This window comes from Nicotiana tomentosiformis, chromosome 9 (genome assembly GCF_000390325.3).
Source record: "Nicotiana tomentosiformis chromosome 9, ASM39032v3, whole genome shotgun sequence".
In the NCBI taxonomy this organism is placed as follows: Eukaryota; Viridiplantae; Streptophyta; class Magnoliopsida; order Solanales; family Solanaceae; genus Nicotiana; species Nicotiana tomentosiformis.
The window spans coordinates 7,139,285-7,156,631 of NC_090820.1; the positions used below are offsets into that span (position 1 = coordinate 7,139,285).

General features: G+C 34.8%; 1 protein-coding gene across 1 annotated transcript; it reads right to left on the minus strand.

Moving 5' to 3' along the window:
- Positions 1 to 260: 260 nt before the first annotated feature.
- On the minus strand, positions 261 to 3,478 carry LOC104113608 (adenosylhomocysteinase). The gene is made up of 3 exons (XM_009623824.4): positions 3,025 to 3,478; positions 2,112 to 2,477; positions 261 to 1,299 (listed from the first exon to the last, which is right to left on the minus strand). The coding sequence occupies exons 1-3, from the start codon at positions 3,367 to 3,369 to the stop codon at positions 553 to 555; spliced, it is 1,458 nt and encodes a 485-aa protein (XP_009622119.1). The 5' UTR covers positions 3,370 to 3,478; the 3' UTR covers positions 261 to 552.
- Positions 3,479 to 17,347: the final 13,869 nt, after the last annotated feature.

Consider the following 17,347-nt stretch of genomic DNA (forward strand, 5'->3'; position numbering starts at 1 on the left):
TGCGTAGTCCGACTCTTCTAAGACGCGGGCATACCAAAAGCTTAGCACCGAACTCCACTTTACTTTTTGCAAATTTAAATAGATGTCAAAAGACAAAAGAAATTACCACATTTAAAAAGGAATGGGGTCTTCACTCTTCTAATAAACTATCTTTATATTTTTTCGTAGGTGAAATAAAGCTTAAAACACCAATTTAAGAAAATATGGTAAGGTGGGAGATCAGCTTTAACATCAATAAATTTGGACAAGCAAAAATCAACTGAAAAGGTAAAAGTGTTGCTTTGATTTCTTGAAACAAAAACCATACACCAAAAAGCAAATGGTTCTAACTTACTACAATATCATATCACACCACCAACCATAATCTTATTCAACACATTTTGGTCTTACTTTCAAATAAGACCCATTTCTTTTCCAGCAAAACATGCCACTTCCTCCCAAATATATCACCACCAATATTCAAAATACTAGTATCCTAAACAAAATCAAAGTATTAAATGCAAAACAATCATGCCGCGACAATGCTGTTCTCCTCTGTCGATTTGTTTTCGCTCAGTACCTGTAGTGAGCAGGCTTGTAAGGACCCTCAACTGGAACGCTAATGTAGTCAGCTTGATCCTTCGAAAGTTTGGTAAGCTTGGCTCCGAGCTTTCCGAGATGAAGTGCAGCAACCTTCTCGTCGAGGTGTTTTGGCAAGACATACACTTTCTTCTCATACTTGCCACTGCTCTTTTCATTCCACAACTCGAGTTGGGCAATGACTTGGTTAGTGAACGAGCACGACATCACAAAACTAGGGTGTCCTGTGGCACATCCCAAGTTCATGAGACGACCCTCAGCCAAGACAATGATGCCACTGTTGGTGTCAGGGAAGACCCATCTGTCGGTTTGAGGCTTAATTGTGATCCTCTTGACACCAGGGTAGGTCTCGAGACCAAGCATGTCGATTTCGTTGTCAAAGTGACCAATGTTGCAAACAATGGCATTATTCTTCATCTTCCTCATGTGGTCAACCATGATAATGTCCTTGTTACCGGTTGTGGTGACAAAGATATCGACATCAGAAACGACGTCCTCAAGAGTAAGAACTTGGAGACCTTCCATGGTAGCCTGGAGAGCACAGATCGGGTCAATCTCGGTCACGATCACACGGGCACCGGCTTGTTTCAAGGCAGCAGCACATCCTTTGCCGACATCACCATAACCTGCAACTAGGGCAACCTTTCCGGCAATCATAACATCAGTAGCCCTCATGAGACCATCAGGTAGCGAGTGGCGGCATCCATACAAGTTGTCGAACTGGAAACCAAACGTATCAATACAATTGTCAGTCTTAAGAGCTAAATAACAAGCATTACCTTGGTAGAAAGCTAATCAAGATATACTATTTTATGCATCTCCAACAACTGAGGACAATATCACACTTGATTCATCAAAACAATATTGCTAGCGAGCCAAAAGACACAGTAGCTTTTCCAAATGAATCAGACTTCTATTAGTCAAACATGGAGCTATTCTTCAGTATTGTATGTGGAAAATTGTACACTTTAAGCATTAAATATTCAAATCCAGAAGATCAATCATTCTTTCCCTCTAATCAAATAACCAATACAAGAAAGTCGATGAACTTTCTTAGGAAACGAAAATAAGTATCATATTTCTTCATGTACCAATATGAAGCATTTAAGAAACCATCTACTCTCTGCTTAACAATAATGATCTAGTGTAATATGCATATATCACACAAATATCTCACCAAATCAAGTTTGCAATTTTCTATTGAGTGAATATAAAAACAAATAGTCTAATTGGAAAAGATGTCAACTTTTAGCTTTTAAAGTCCAGAAGGCAAAATTAAACTTCCCTACTAAATAAATAGCATTTATTTCCTCCACTTACCAAAACAGTTAAAGATTCGTTTATAAGATTCAACTAACAATTTACCCTATACTTATACAATACAAATCAGCCAACATTAAGTTAAATTATGTATAGTTCCTCTGTATCAATCATTCATATCAGATCTAAATGAATACAATTCACACAACCAATCCACGTAAATCTGAAACACAAGAAACAAAAAAAGAAAGTATGAAAACACATATATATACCTTGCTCTTGGTAACAGAGTCATTAACATTAATAGCAGGGAAAAGCAAAGTTCCGTTAGCTTGCATCTGATAAAGCCTCTTAACACCAGTGGTAGTTTCCTCAGAAACACCGACGAGTCTTTCCTTCATCTTGGTATATTTTAAAGGATCAGTCTTCAAACTTTCCTTAATAATAGTAAGTACAAGCTGAAACTCAGCATTATCGGTAGAGTTAGGATCTGGGATTGTCCCATTCTTAGCAAACTCTTCTTCTGCCTTAACACCCTCATGAATCAAGAGTGTAGCATCACCACCATCATCGACGATCAAGTCAGGCCCACCACCTGGACCCCAGTCAAGTGCCCTTTCAGTGCACCACCAGTACTCCTGCAAATTCATTAAAATTCCTCACCAACTATAACAATAAAATTACAAAATTATTTTTTGTCACAACATTGTCAAGTGAAAAATAACTGAAATTTACAATCTTATAACAATAAACTCACTAAACTATGTCCACTCAACTTTGAAAGTTGAGATCTAAAACAAGGCATACCTATAAATTATCTTATTAAGCAGTTCGAAAAATTTAAAGTTGTTATTAGTACTAAATATAGAAAAATATCATTCTTTTTACCATCTTTTAACAGAATAAAGTCACAACATCTTATCCACTCAATTTTGAGAGTTGAGATCTAAAACAAGCTCTAGATATTTTTGTAGCTATAAATCACCTTTCTAAATATAGAAAGATAATCACTTTTATTGGAACAAAATTAAAAACAAAAAGTATCACATATATTAAACAAGCTATAATATTTGTTTGGCTATAACCAAATCACATAAGTTTAAAGTTAAACTATTTCCAAATATAGAAAGACCTCACTTTTAGAGAGATTCTAAGGAAAGAATATCACATAAATGTTCACTATACCTGCAGAGTCTCACCCTTCCACGCGAACACGGCGGCGCTGTCACGTGCAATGGCAGCAGCGGCGTGATCTTGAGTGGAGAAGATGTTGCAAGAACACCATCTAACTTCAGCACCCAAAGCAGTAAGGGTTTCAATCAAAACTGCAGTTTGAATGGTCATATGTAAAGATCCAGTAATCTTAGCACCTTTAAATGGCTGTGAAGGGCCAAATTCAGTACGACAAGCCATGAGACCAGGCATTTCAACTTCGGCCAGCTCGATTTCAAGCCGGCCGAAATCGGCCTGAGACATGTCCTTGACCTTGTACTCGCGGCCAGAGGTGGTCTTCTCGACTAATAGAGCCATGGGTAGAGCGAGTATGAGAAATTGGGTGGTTAGAGATGAGATTTGAGAGGCTTTTTTCTCTTCTTCTAAAGGGGTTTTTAGAGGAGAAGAGCGTTGCAAGGAATTAAGGACGGAGGTGAGTGGTATTAAATAGGTTTGATGGATGAAAATGGACGGTCACGATTTGTTTCAGATCTGAAATTTTTATTTTTAGATCTGAAAATTTGATTGGATATATTGGGGTTTGGTAGATCTGGAAATTTGGTAACTAAAAATCTAAATAAATAAAAGGATGAGAGATTTGGGAGGTGGGTGGTCATTATTGTTTTATGATCTATTTTACTTGGTTTTATTTTGAGAGAATATATAGTATAATATTTTCTTTTCAAACTTTAAAGTATTATTTTCATTATTAATCTAATCGCGAAGCTATGTATAAAGAAAGGTTAAGTTGATTACCTTTGCCGAAAATATTATCATCATATAAGATTAAAAAAAAAAAAATTGTGTAATATATATAACTTTAAATTTTTTCTAATGACAAAAACTTTTAGTGCACCTTATTTTGAATTCCTTGTTAAAATTTCTGGTTCAGCTTCTAATTAATATCACACGCAAATTTTTAAAGTAAGAATTGTTTGAAGTGTTTGTATTTTGTTCTCATTTTCTTTTCATATTTGGATTTTACTTTTTCTTATTGGAAATAAAAGAGTTTACCATAATTAATTTTATTTTTCCTGAAAGGAAAATATAGATCTCTTCCTTATTTGATAGATCTCTTTCGTGAAAAAAAAGTTGTAACCACTATAAATTGATTATCTCTCCTTCATAGAAAAATAATATAGAAAAGTATCTAGAGACTACAATGTAGTACTTTAGAGAGTTTTGCTTAAAGAGATAATTTATTCTCTCATAAGTTTTTTTCCTCTTTTATACTAGTAGATCAATGTAGGTCACTAATTAGTACGTCTTTTTTTAATAAATATTTCTATATCGTCTAATTTATTGTTGCCAAAAGGTTATTTTGTTAACTTCCGTATGACGTCTTGTTATTTTCAATCTCAACATGAAGATCATGACATAGTGATTAACATGACCAAGATAGTCTAGGGGGGGAAGATAATCATGGCAATTACTGTCATGCCCCGAACCTAGGGGACGAGGCCGACACTCGGTGCCTCACCTATCCTTGCGTACCAACTTGCGACTAAGGGACTCTGAACATATGATGTCACAACTTGGCCATGGGCCACATTGCAAGACAATTTGCGAACACTAACTAGACATCAATATAAAGCTAGGTCGACAAGGTCGTCATAACTACTACAGCTGAAAAACCAATAAAATATACATACAAGGCCTACAAGCCCAACATACTGCACAAACTAACAGGATATTACAAGCCTCTACTAATGGATATACTGTAATCGGGACAGGCCCCGACTTACTCATAACATATATACATATATACACAAGATGTACATAAAGCTCTAGACCCGACAACTCCGAAGGGCATGGAGCTTACCGATCAAGCTGAACTCACGCAACACCTAATGAGGAGGTCTACCCGTCTGTCTGACTGAACATGCACGCATGAAATACAGCGCCCCCACAAAAGGGACGTCAGTACGAAATAATGTACCGAGTATGTAAGGCAATATACTGAAAGCTGAAACTAAACTGATAGTATAATAGCTGAAAGTAACTAGGAGTCAAAAGGTAATCTGAAGATAGGCTTACCTGCTGATACTGACTCAACTCTCTCAATATAGTAAGTAAAATAGTTGTCCGGCCCTATAAGGCTCGGTATATATAACTGCTATGCCGTAGTAGGCTCGCTCATAGGCGCTCAACCACAATAGGCTCGGTATATAACTTACCATCTGATCAGAGGTTGCCCAATAGGGACCTGCCCATCGATTATAGCTCGATGGTAATAAAAATACTGTAATACTCTGTATATATATATATATATATATATATATATATATATATATATATATATATATATATATATTCTCTCCTATCTTGACTGGAAGAAGGCAATACTCAATTAAATATGAAGTCCCGATAAGGAGAATACTGTAATTTATGAGACTAGGATAATGTATATAAATTCGGTAGTATGAACTTCTCTTTATGCCTCGTTATCAAACACGTGTAATTATGAGATCATGCCAATATGAAAGAAGGGCTCAGCCTTTACATACCTGAGCCGATTCTGTTGACAATCCCCTTTAACACCCGTTGATTGCGACAACACGTAACGGCGAATCGAAGTAGGGGAAAATTCCTATGATATTCTTGAGAAAGATTGCACCGTACTCCCTTAAAATTGCAAATCCCGTTACTATTACGTAGTATAACTTCGTATGAATTTCTTGGTTGGAGATCCGTCACTTTGTAGATTAGATTAAGCGCCTTTTTTTGTGAAGTAACTCATGTTACTAATATTTTGTTTTGCTAAAGCAATGTATATTGCTATGGAGATCATTACTTGGAGATGGGAGGAGGTGAGAATCTCTTATTTTTATGAATTTTTGATCAAAATCTTACATATCTTTTGTTGAATTTAAGAAGTCTTTTATGGCTTAGCTAAGAGGTCCTCTAAAGGTGCCACCTAGCAATTCAATTCAAGAGTCACTAATTGTATAGTGGCTGCCACGTTTTGGTCCTTTTAGGCCTTATCCCATAATCATAATTATTTACTAATCTTCTTGATTATCTTATTAATCTCCCACTGAACGATAATTACTCAATTATACACATAATTAACACACATTATACACCTTTCTATCATGGTCATGTGGTACCTTGTATGACACTAGTCTATAAATACCGAGTATTTTAGCTCGGGCCGCATTCTATCCCAAAATGTCAAACTTCGACGAAATTCATTTTTTTCGATTTGCCTACCCTCTCATCTTCACTAATTTACTCATCACTTGTTTGAAATAGTATAATACTTATAATCCCAAAATAATCGCATTTCCAAACTTACGTCGATTAACTTACGACAAAACTTTAACATACAAAAATGTGAAATGTAATATCTCATTTCCGAGCTTTTATCAATTTACTTATGGTGTACTTTCACGTACGAAAAAATGGGGTGTAACATCATTCCCCCCTTTGGAATATTCGTCCTCGAATATTGACTGATGCACTTATCATTATCATAGCCTATAGTCCTTGCGAATACTTTAGTACTCCCCTTACCATCTTAGGCAGTTGTTCTGTGAATAAATCCAAAGTCCAAGGTATTCCCACTTGTAGGTCTCTTTCGTACACCACGGCCTATGGTCGAGATTCTTCCAATCTCGTAACTCTTGCTACCTTCTGTTATGCAGCCTGTACGACTTTTTCCTTGTAAATACGCCTATGCGACTCTTCTTTCCTTTTTCCTCCAGCTTTTACCCAATCTCTAGACTTCACTTTGTAAACATATACAGAGCTTGATAAGATGTCCCTTTGGGCATCTATGGGTATATCGAAGTTCTTTGTTCGACACTTTGTTGAACTCACGAATATTGCTATACCTTATTTCGTTTATCCATCCGTATAACTTTACTATACCTAGGTAGGTCATACTATACTATAACTTTTACTTTGATTTATCCTTACTGAGGTCTGCTACCAAACTCCAGGTTACTTTCGTTGCTTATCCCATATGTATAAATTCAAGTCCTTTAATGCTCCTTCATTACTGTTCATCTTAAGAATGACGGCCTAATCTCGTCTCATACTTTGTGAATTTTGTCCATCCATTGTTGATTCACCTCAATATTGATCTACAATTTACCACTGATAACTTGAAACTTCTTACATAATCGCTAGGGCTCACGTTGCATCGAGTAACATTTGAAGTGATTTTCCTGACCCACCTGGGGGTGATACTATACTTCCATCGTATTTCATGGCATTCCAATGTGATTCAACTTACGTGGGTATTTTAATCCCTTATAATTCATGAATCCTTTTCTTTAAATCATTACTCAATCGAAGGCTCAAACGTCATCATTTATCTACCACAATTACACCCTTATTCTACTATCAGAGCATCATTCCATCTCTTCTAAACGCTATTTATGATGAGTAACTCCTTTGAGTTCATTCAGGCCATACTGAGCTTTCTATAACTTAGAGAAATCATCAACTCTCTTGTTTTCACGGGCTTAATCCCGATAACTTATCCGTTTCTCATCACCTTCTCACTCGCCCTTTCTTATCCTTACTTTTGTCTTCTTAAAACCTTGTCGCTTTACCATACTTTAGCTTGCGACCTACACATATTTATTTATATATTTCACCATCTTCCTTTAACTTACTTGCACCATAGATTTTCTTATGTTATTCTGGAACATCAAGCGAGACATCACATCGTCTCAACTCTTCTTTACTCTTTTAGCTAGACCTCTCGATATTTAAAAAAAAACATAGGTTGGAAGATATGCTACTGATGACGCCGCTATTATTCCTGGATACTGAATCCCGGCACTTCTAGCCGTATATCTGATGTATAGATTATTCATAAACTTTTGCACCTGAGTATCTTGTACGTTGTTCACCTTTGCCTTAAAATCTCGCATCATATCTTCTATCTCTTTTATGACCTCCCTTCCACATAGGTATAATTCACATCCACTACTTGAAGCTCTTATTATAATACTTGCACATTTGGTGCATACACAATCTGGTGGGAGCTTTATACTGACTTCTTATGAGGCTGGTACTCTTCTTACTGGCTTTATCGTAGAGCCGTTATAGAATATGGCTACTGCACTATCTCTCTTGTACCTACAATATTTAAGAGTGATCCTGCAATGTTTTTAATCACGAGGTCTATAAATTTATGGGTCCAATAATCAGACTCTTGATTTACTTGGTTAATGTAACTCTTTAGTTTCCTCTTCCCTTTGATCAACCTTTATTTAGGCTTGAGCTATCTTTCGATTTACGGCTCCTAGTATTAGTTATTACTTTAGCCTTTCATGGACGCTATGGAATATCCATGATACTATCTCCTAACAATTCAATCATTTGTCTATGACTTGGGCTCAATTCTTTCTTTTAACTTATACCGGAATCTTCTACGGCTATATGGTTTTCAACATATATACTGGATGGATAATACTCCAAACTCTTAAGTGTGTTCATAACGTAATTAACTCTGGATCAGTGATTGAATAATTGCTTTCGTTCCTTCTAAGCTTCCTTTAAACGTAAGCTATTACTTTTTCTGGCCTTTCTGCCTCCTTGTTGCGTGCCTACTCAGCTTATCTTAGTTCCTACGTATGCCAGAATTTTCGTGCAACTCATATGATCTCGAGTATTACTTCTGATTTTACTTCCCGTTCATTAGCCACGGTAGGTGGCATCTTCTCATGGAGTCATATAATGTTGTTGTGAGACTGTTGTTACATGACCATTTCCTCTTTAGATCACTGTGCTTAGGTTGAAACCTTCTTCCTTATTTCCTCAGCTAGTTTTTCATTTTAGTACTTAGGGGAGACCCTCTGACTCCTCCACACTCATGTGCTCGTACGGTTGCTTCTGAAGTTTTGACTGTCTTCCTAGTAGGGCTTTCTTTTATTTCCATAACACTCATACGGTACCTTTAACTACCCTAACTCCTATCTGAATATTTCTCAAGTATTACAATAACATTACTGCGAGGCTGAATTCACTATATTGGGTTTTAGTATGTTTATCTAGCACGATCTGCTGACTCGTCTGTAACCTCCTGTTTAGCCATAACTAGGCTCTTCCTGAATCAATTACTAACTACTCGCTGGCCCATTCTCATATCAATATTTCATGTAATCTATCTTGGGTTATTTTCTTTGTCTTAACTTACGTCTCGCACTGGATCCTTATCTATTAATAACATCTCGGGCAAGGACCCTTACTTCCTTTTCTTGACGTCGTGTTTGCATAATATTCTGGAATCGTAGCATATTTGTAGGATTTGAATAAGTGCAATCTCATCCCTTTTTCATTTTTTTTTCGCATTCTTCCCTTACCATTCCATAAGTACTAGAACTACTTAATTCTGACTTAATACCACATCACTCCATATTCCCCCATTTATGGGAGTGCTAAGAGTTGGAGCTACGACGACCTACCTATAGATATTTTACCTCTTCATCTTTGGCGTCCTTTCACATCATCGATGACCCTTACTCACCTTGCGGTAGTCCTTCTATACCAAGGATAACAAAATTCCTTACTCCCGATGGTGACACTTAGTGCAACTGGCACATACAGTCCCTTAAGCTTAACTTTTCTTACATTGCTTGCTTTAGGGAGGCATCTTCCTGAATAACCATTCTCTGAATTTCTCATGAATCTTCTTCTGTTGTCCATTCTATTATCGCCAGAACGCAATATGAAATTCTCATGATGTCGACCATTATCAAATCATTCAGTCCCTAATTCTTGTTTAGTTTATCTTGTTCACTAGCCCATACTGATTTTTATTACTTTGGGGTCTAACTTTTCCTTTTGGTAGTCGCGTTGGAGTCACAAACTTATTTCTCGAAATGAGGATTTGACTTTATGGCCTATACTCTTTTGTCGTCTCAAGGCCTGTCACCTCTCGTCTTTTCCTTCACTTGACTATATACTCTGTAATACTATCATCTTTTTTATCTACCGTTATCATCCATGTATCACATCTTACTCATAATGCTTCCTTATCTCTCTTCTTATTTCCCTGCTAATATTTCTGCCTATCGCTTTCTTTTGAAAACTTCAACAAGACATTCTTTTGCTTTTAACTCCCCTTGTTTCATTCATTGGCTCTTCGGTTTGCTCAACGTTCTCGCTCTACTAGGGACGGAAGCCACACTAAGGTAATCTTTATCCCTTCCAGGCTTTCAGTGCCTATCTTCTGAATTTTTTGATCATGCTAGTATTCACATCTAATTGTAATATTCTAGAGTGTATCATCTGGGTGTCTCACAAGGAGGTCTATTAGCACCTTTGTAATATCCTTCGAAAATATCAACTAACTCAAACAATCCATCTATCATTTTGGGTTACTCTAACCCCAGCCGGATCCTGATATCCTGTCCTTCTCTTAAACCATATCTGTTTGCTCCCATAGGTCATGACTGAGATGGATGTGGCCGACTGTACATACATTTGTTGTTGTTGAAGATAACTCAAAATGCTTATATCTCTCTTCCCGAATTGTAGATAATGTTCATCCTTACTAACTAGGTACCTCATACCCTTTTTCACCTCGCTTCTTGTACTTGTTGAAACTTGTACCTTTTGATTCTGTCGTTGCTATTTACCACATGGGTGGATAGATATCCATGCCTTAGGGCTTCTAATCAAGAAGCTTATACCTTTTAGTACACACATGATCTGCTGAAGACCTCACATTTACTCATCATAAGCATCATGCAGAATCGAGTTCCTCTAACTCAACTCTTCTGTAGCCACATGCAATCTTTTACCAACCGTCTTTCTGGATGTAGACATCGTCGTATTATGAATAAGACAGAGTTTAGGAAATTGAGTTCTTACAATTGAGCTCTACTACACGATCTAGAGTAAGAAGAAAGAGTGACAGTCCTAAATGCTATATAACCTCCTGCTTATAAGTGTGGTGCACAACACACCCATAAACAAGACTCTACTAGACACGGCTTGTAGACTCCCTAGGACAGAACTGCTGTGATACTACTTTTGTCACGCCCCGAACCTGGAGGACGAGACCGGCACCCGGTGCCTCATCCATCCTTGCGTACCAACTTGCGACTAAGGGACTCTGAACATATAATGTCACACCTTGGCCATAGGCCACATTGCAAGATAATTTGCGAACACTGACTAGACATCAATATAAAGCTGGGTCGAGAAGGCCGTCATAACTACTACAGCTGACAAACCAACAAAATATACATACAAGGCCTACAAGCCCAACATACTGCATAAACTGACAGGATATTACAAGCCTCTACTGATGGATACACTATGACCGGGACAGGGCCCCGACCTACTCATAACATATATACATGTATACACAAGATGTACATAAAGCTCTAAACCCGGCAACTCCGGAGGGCATGGAGCTTACCGATCAAGCTGAACTCAGGCAACACCTAATGATGAGGTCTACCCGTCTGTCTGACTGAACCTGCATGCATGAAATGTAGCGCCCCCAGAAAAGGGACATCAGTACGAAATAATGTATCGAGTATGTAAGGCAATATACCGAAAGCTGAAACTAAACTGATAGTATAATAACTGAAAGTAACTAGGAGTCAAACGTAATCTGAAGATAGGCTTACCTGCTGATACTGACTCAACTCTCTCAATATAGTAAGTAAAATAGTTGTCCGGCCCTATAAGGCTCGGTATATATAACTGCTCTGTCGTAGTAGGGTCGCTCATAGGCGCTCGGCCATACTAGGCTCTGTATCTCGGCCAACCGGGCTCGCTCATAGGTGCTCGACTATAGTAGGCTCGGTATATAACTTACCATCTGATCAGAGGTAGCCCAATAGGGGCCTGCCCATCGATTATAGCTCGATGGTAATAAAAATACTGTAATACTGTATATATATATATATATATATATATATATATATATGCTCTCTACTATCTTGACTGGAAGAAGGCAATACTCAATTAAATATGAAAGTCCCGATAAGGAGAATATTGTAATTTATGAGACTAGGATAATGTATATAAATTCGGGAGTATGAACTTCTCTTTATGCCTCGTTATCAAACACATGTAATTACAAGATCATGCCAATATGAAAGAAGGGCTTAGCCTTTACATACCTGAGCCGATTCTCTTGACAATCCCCTTTAACACCCGTTGATTGCGATAACAAGTGACGGCGGATCGAAGCAGGAGAAAATCCGTATGATATTCTTGAGAAAGATTACACCGTACTCCCTTAAAATTGCAAATCCTGTTACTATTACGTAGTATAACTTCGTATGAATTTCTTGGTTGGAGATCCGTCACTTTGTAGATTAGATTAAGCGCCTTTTTTGTGAAGTAACTCATGTTACTAACATTTTGTTTTGCTAAAGCAATGTATATTGCTATGGAGATCATTACTTGGAGATGGGAGGAGGTGAGAATCTCTTATTTTGTGAATGTTTGATCAAAATCTTACATATCTTTTGTTGAATTTAAGAAGCCTTTTATGGCTTAGCTAAGAGGTCCTCTAAAGGTGCCACCTAGCAATTTAATTCAAGAATCACTAATTGTATAGTGGCTGCCACGTTTTGGTCCTTTTAGGCCTTATCCCATAATCATAATTATTTACTAATCTTCTTGATTATCTTATTAATCTCCCACTGACCGATAATTACTCAATTATACACATAATTAACACACATTATACACCTTGCTATCATGGTCATGTGGTACCTTGTATGACACTAGTCCATAAATATCGGGTATTTTAGCTCGGGTCGCATTGTATCCCAAAATGTCAAACTTCGACGAAATTTATTTTTTTGATTTTCTTACCCTCTCATCTTCAAGAATTTACTCATCACTTATTTGAAATAACACAATACTTATAATCCCAGAATAGTCTCATTCTCGAATTTACGTCGATTAACTTACGACGAAACTTTAACGTACAAAAATGCGAAATGTAATATCTCATTTTCGAGCTTTCATTAATTTACTTATGACGGCCTTTCACGTACAAAAACATGGGTTGTAACAATTACTATAAGCATTATGCACACATTAATTTCGTATAGTGATTGTTTTCCTTTTTTTTTTTCTTTTTGAAATCTTCCATCCTTTTCACTTCTACAACTGCCACTCTAAAGTACAGGTCAATTCCTTTATATTGTAATTATCGTATTCTTTCATTTGCACTCTCTTTTTCGTGCTTTCTCTCTGCCCGTTGGGAGAGGCATCACGATACCCAAAGTATTTCGTATTCATGCTACGTTCGAGAAAAAATTACATCCCAAAAGATACAATATAAATAATTTATCTAATATAAAATATTAATGGTTAATTTCACGATTTGAATATATAATCTATAGATCACACGGAAATAATTCTACTGTTACTCCAATGCTCACGCAGAAATGCGGTGCGGCAAAAGGACTATGCCACTACTACTACTAGCATTTAATTAAGTGACACAAACATTTTACAACTTTTTTCCTTGCAATGGATAAACTCTGAGGTCCAATATTGATAAAAGGATATTCATAATTACTCTTAGCTACCGACAAAGTGAAAATTGAGGTGAATTAGAATTGAGAGTATATAGTGTAAGTAATACTAATGAATTAGACATTTAGAACGTAATCTGATATACTAAACTCCTGCTATGTGTAAGATTCGAAAAAGGATCGGACCATAAAAGTTTATTTGTTTATAATTCCTGTTTGATTAATTTTATATTACATCTGAATTCAATAAAAAAATTATTCACATTCGATATTTAAATAATTTAATAAAATGAATGCTATTAATTTATTTTGATTAAGCTGTCGTGGAGTACTAGAAATCAAGAATGCATTGGCCAAACTTAAGTTTAATGAGAGCTGTGCATTAGATCTCCGCCGACAGCATGCGGTAGGAGGTCTTGAATTTTGGACCCACAGCTACCTGTGCTTTGCAGATCTCAAGGTAACGGGCAAATCGTCGGTGGTCCCGTGTCAAACAGAATTTAAAGTTTATAATTTTTATTTTTATTGTGAATTTAAATTATAATAATTAAATTTATAATTAAATATTTACTTATATTCCTAACATATATATATATAAGATATATAGTCAAATCTCTTTATAATCGCATATATCGGAACAATCATTCATTATAAAAGTCAAATTTTTTTCGAAATCGATTTTTTATATTTTATTTTATCTCTCTATAAGAGTTTTATTATCTATAAAAGCAACATCCATCTTTATAACATTACACTCTTTATAAAATTATTCTTATATAATATCCATGTAGAATTTCTAATAAGATCGCTAATAATAAGTTTAAAGATTTTTACATAACCTACTGCTACTTGGACCGAGATAGAAGATTCAACTCTTAAGCTCTTAGATTGCATTCAAGAGAAAGCTATTAAATATCCTTTGTTGAAAGTCTCGATGCAAATCTTCGTTAATTCAAGTGTTATATTGCTCTTTATAAAATTATTCATGTAGAAAGATGGATGTTGCTTTTATAGATATAACTTTAAAATTATTCTTATATAATATCCATGTAGAATTTCTAATAAGATCGCCAATAATAAGTTTAAAGATTTTTACATAACCTACTGCTACTTGGACCGAGATAGAAGATTCAACTGTTAAGCTCTTAGATTGCATTCAAGAGAAAGCTATTAAATATCCTTTGTTGAAAGTCTCGATGCAAATCTTCGTTAATTCAAGTGTTATATTGCTCTTTATAAAATTATTCATGTAGAAAGATGGATGTTGCTTTTATAGATATAACTTTAAAATTATTCTTATATAATATCCATGTAGAATTTCTAATAAGATCGCCAATAATAAGTTTAAAGATTTTTACATAACCTACTGCTACTTGGACCGAGATAGAAGATTCAACTGTTAAGCTCTTAGATTGCATTCAAGAGAAAGCTATTAAATATCCTTTGTTGAAAGTCTCGATGCAAATCTTCGTTAATTCAAGTGTTATATTGCTCTTTATAAAATTATTCATGTAGAAAGATGGATATTGCTTTTATAGATATAACTTTAAAATTATTCTTATATAATATCCATGTAGAATTTCTAATAAGATAGCCAATAATAAGTTTAAAGATTTTTACATAACCTACTGCTACTTGGACCGAGATAAAAGATTCAACTGTTAAGCTCTTAGATTGCATTCAAGAGAAAGCTATTAAATATCCTTTGTTGAAAGTCTCGATGCAAATCTTAGCTAATTCAAGTGTTATATCGCTAGTAAAATACTAAAAACAAGCTACAATTATATATAGAGTTTTTTAATCAATATTGAATAATTTAATCTTCTAGTAGCCTTAAAATGTATGTTTTAGAGTTTAAATTTTTATATATTTAGTTACGTATTTATTAATAATGTGTTAGCTTTTTTTAGTATTTAATTAGTAAAATTTACATATCTTTTGCGTATTTAAATTTGATAATTTTCTTATCTTTTATATATAACATTAAAAAAATAATTTTTGGATATTTTTTGCTTATAACATCTAAAATATATTTAAACATCAAATAATGTTATAGGTGTACAATAACCACACTATAAAAGCCAAAAATATTAAAATAAATAATATTATTATAGAGAGGTTTAACTGTATACCCAAATTACATGAACTCATAAGTTACACGTGCACGGTAGATTGCCTATGTCTGAGACCACCATGGAAATATATGGTTTGATGCACCTCGTCTTTAGTATGTCACATAATATTACTTTATTCATTTTTTTTATCAAATATGTATGTATAAATATTAAGTAAAGTAAAAATATTAAAATCTAAAAAATAATATCACTTTTTATTATAGTGATTTATTCATTAGTTTAATTATTTAAATATTGAATCAGGCTTAAAAATATTCTAAGTATTCCCATTGTGAGAATACTATGATTGCAAAAATATCTGCTATGGTTTTTGTTGGTGGTTGGCGTTAGATGTCATAGGCAACTTTGTCTCCCACTTGCCAAAAGAGTCACTACTGATGTAATGTTTATCTATATTGGAGTTCGACTATATTTGAATTCGCGTTATATAAGATCCGTTTAAGGGGAAGCGTTCCATAACAAGATTTTTTTCATACTCGAGGCTCATGTAATATCACTTGTACCATTTTATCCTTTTTTTTCCAATAAGGAACAATTATTTGAAAAAAAAAATAATTGCCAAAGCACTCTATTACAATTTTTTGGGGTAAATAATAGGTACATCTGTTTCATTTTACCTCTCATTACTACGTGTACCACAATACTTTTAATTAATTACAGTAATACATATGGTAATACCTCTTATGTAATTTTCTAAGAAAAGATCACTTTTAACCCGCAACTGAAACTATTTATATTCGTTAGTCGCAAAACAAATATAAAATATATTTTTTTGTATATAATATACTAAAATATATATTTATAAAAAATAAATAAAAAATATATATTTTTAATTATTATTTAAGAGCCGTTATACAATATCATTTTGTAATTCTCTAAGTCAAGAAACAAGATTCCTTTGTGGCGAATTATGTCAAATAGTGACAGCATTTTCTTTAGTATGAACTGTGGAATGGGGACCTCGTGCAACGGTTTCGCGCCTTGCAAATATCTATGTGCGTTATCTATGTGCGTCCATATTATACAAATATCATTTTAATATTTTTTTACTTATATGTATAATGTCCCAATAATAATTCGAAGAAAAACAATAATTAACTTTAGGATACGACAAGAAACAAAGGGAATAACGGACAAAAAGAGTAGGAGAGTGTAGTATTATATAAAGAACTATTTAGCGCCCCCCTTTTTCTTTTTTTAAGCATGGGAGCACGGGGATAATTTTAATTTAAAGTAATTTTCGGAGGAGGTGAGTCTAAACAAATGAATCAAAATATGCACACCAAATACGGAATATATATAAATATCGGGTGGGTGGGGGTGGGGTGGGAGTCTTCTCTATTGCCCAATTTTTATTTTTATATTATTTTGAAAAAGAATTCAAAAAAACTCGCAGTCACTACCCAGAGAGACAAAAAATTAGAAAGCTTGAAAATAATTAAAATCAGTTGAATTTGATTGATTAATTTTTTGTATTAATTGGATTATTTCCATCACTATATAAAATGCAATAATTATATAAAGAGAACTCGGCTATTAATAGGTCCAACTCATTATCCTATCCTGCTAAACAAATTCTTACCCTAAAGATGGAGCACGACCTAGTAGCAATGGTATCGTGATTAGCATTAACAGAGCAGCTTAAACTAAACATTAGAACTAATAAACCAATGATAGAACTCATAAATA

Bases quoted from the DNA above. Each gene is read 5' to 3' on its own strand.
- LOC104113608 (XM_009623824.4), bottom strand. From the start codon at position 3,369: ATGGCTCTATTAGTCGAGAAGACCACCTCTGGCCGCGAGTACAAGGTC. The intron at 2,478-3,024 runs GTATAGTGAACA...ATGAATTTGCAG, and splicing joins GGAAGGGTGAGACTCTGCAG to GAGTACTGGTGGTGCACTGA. The intron at 1,300-2,111 runs GTATATATATGT...TTTGGTTTCCAG, and splicing joins ACTCTGTTACCAAGAGCAAG to TTCGACAACTTGTATGGATG.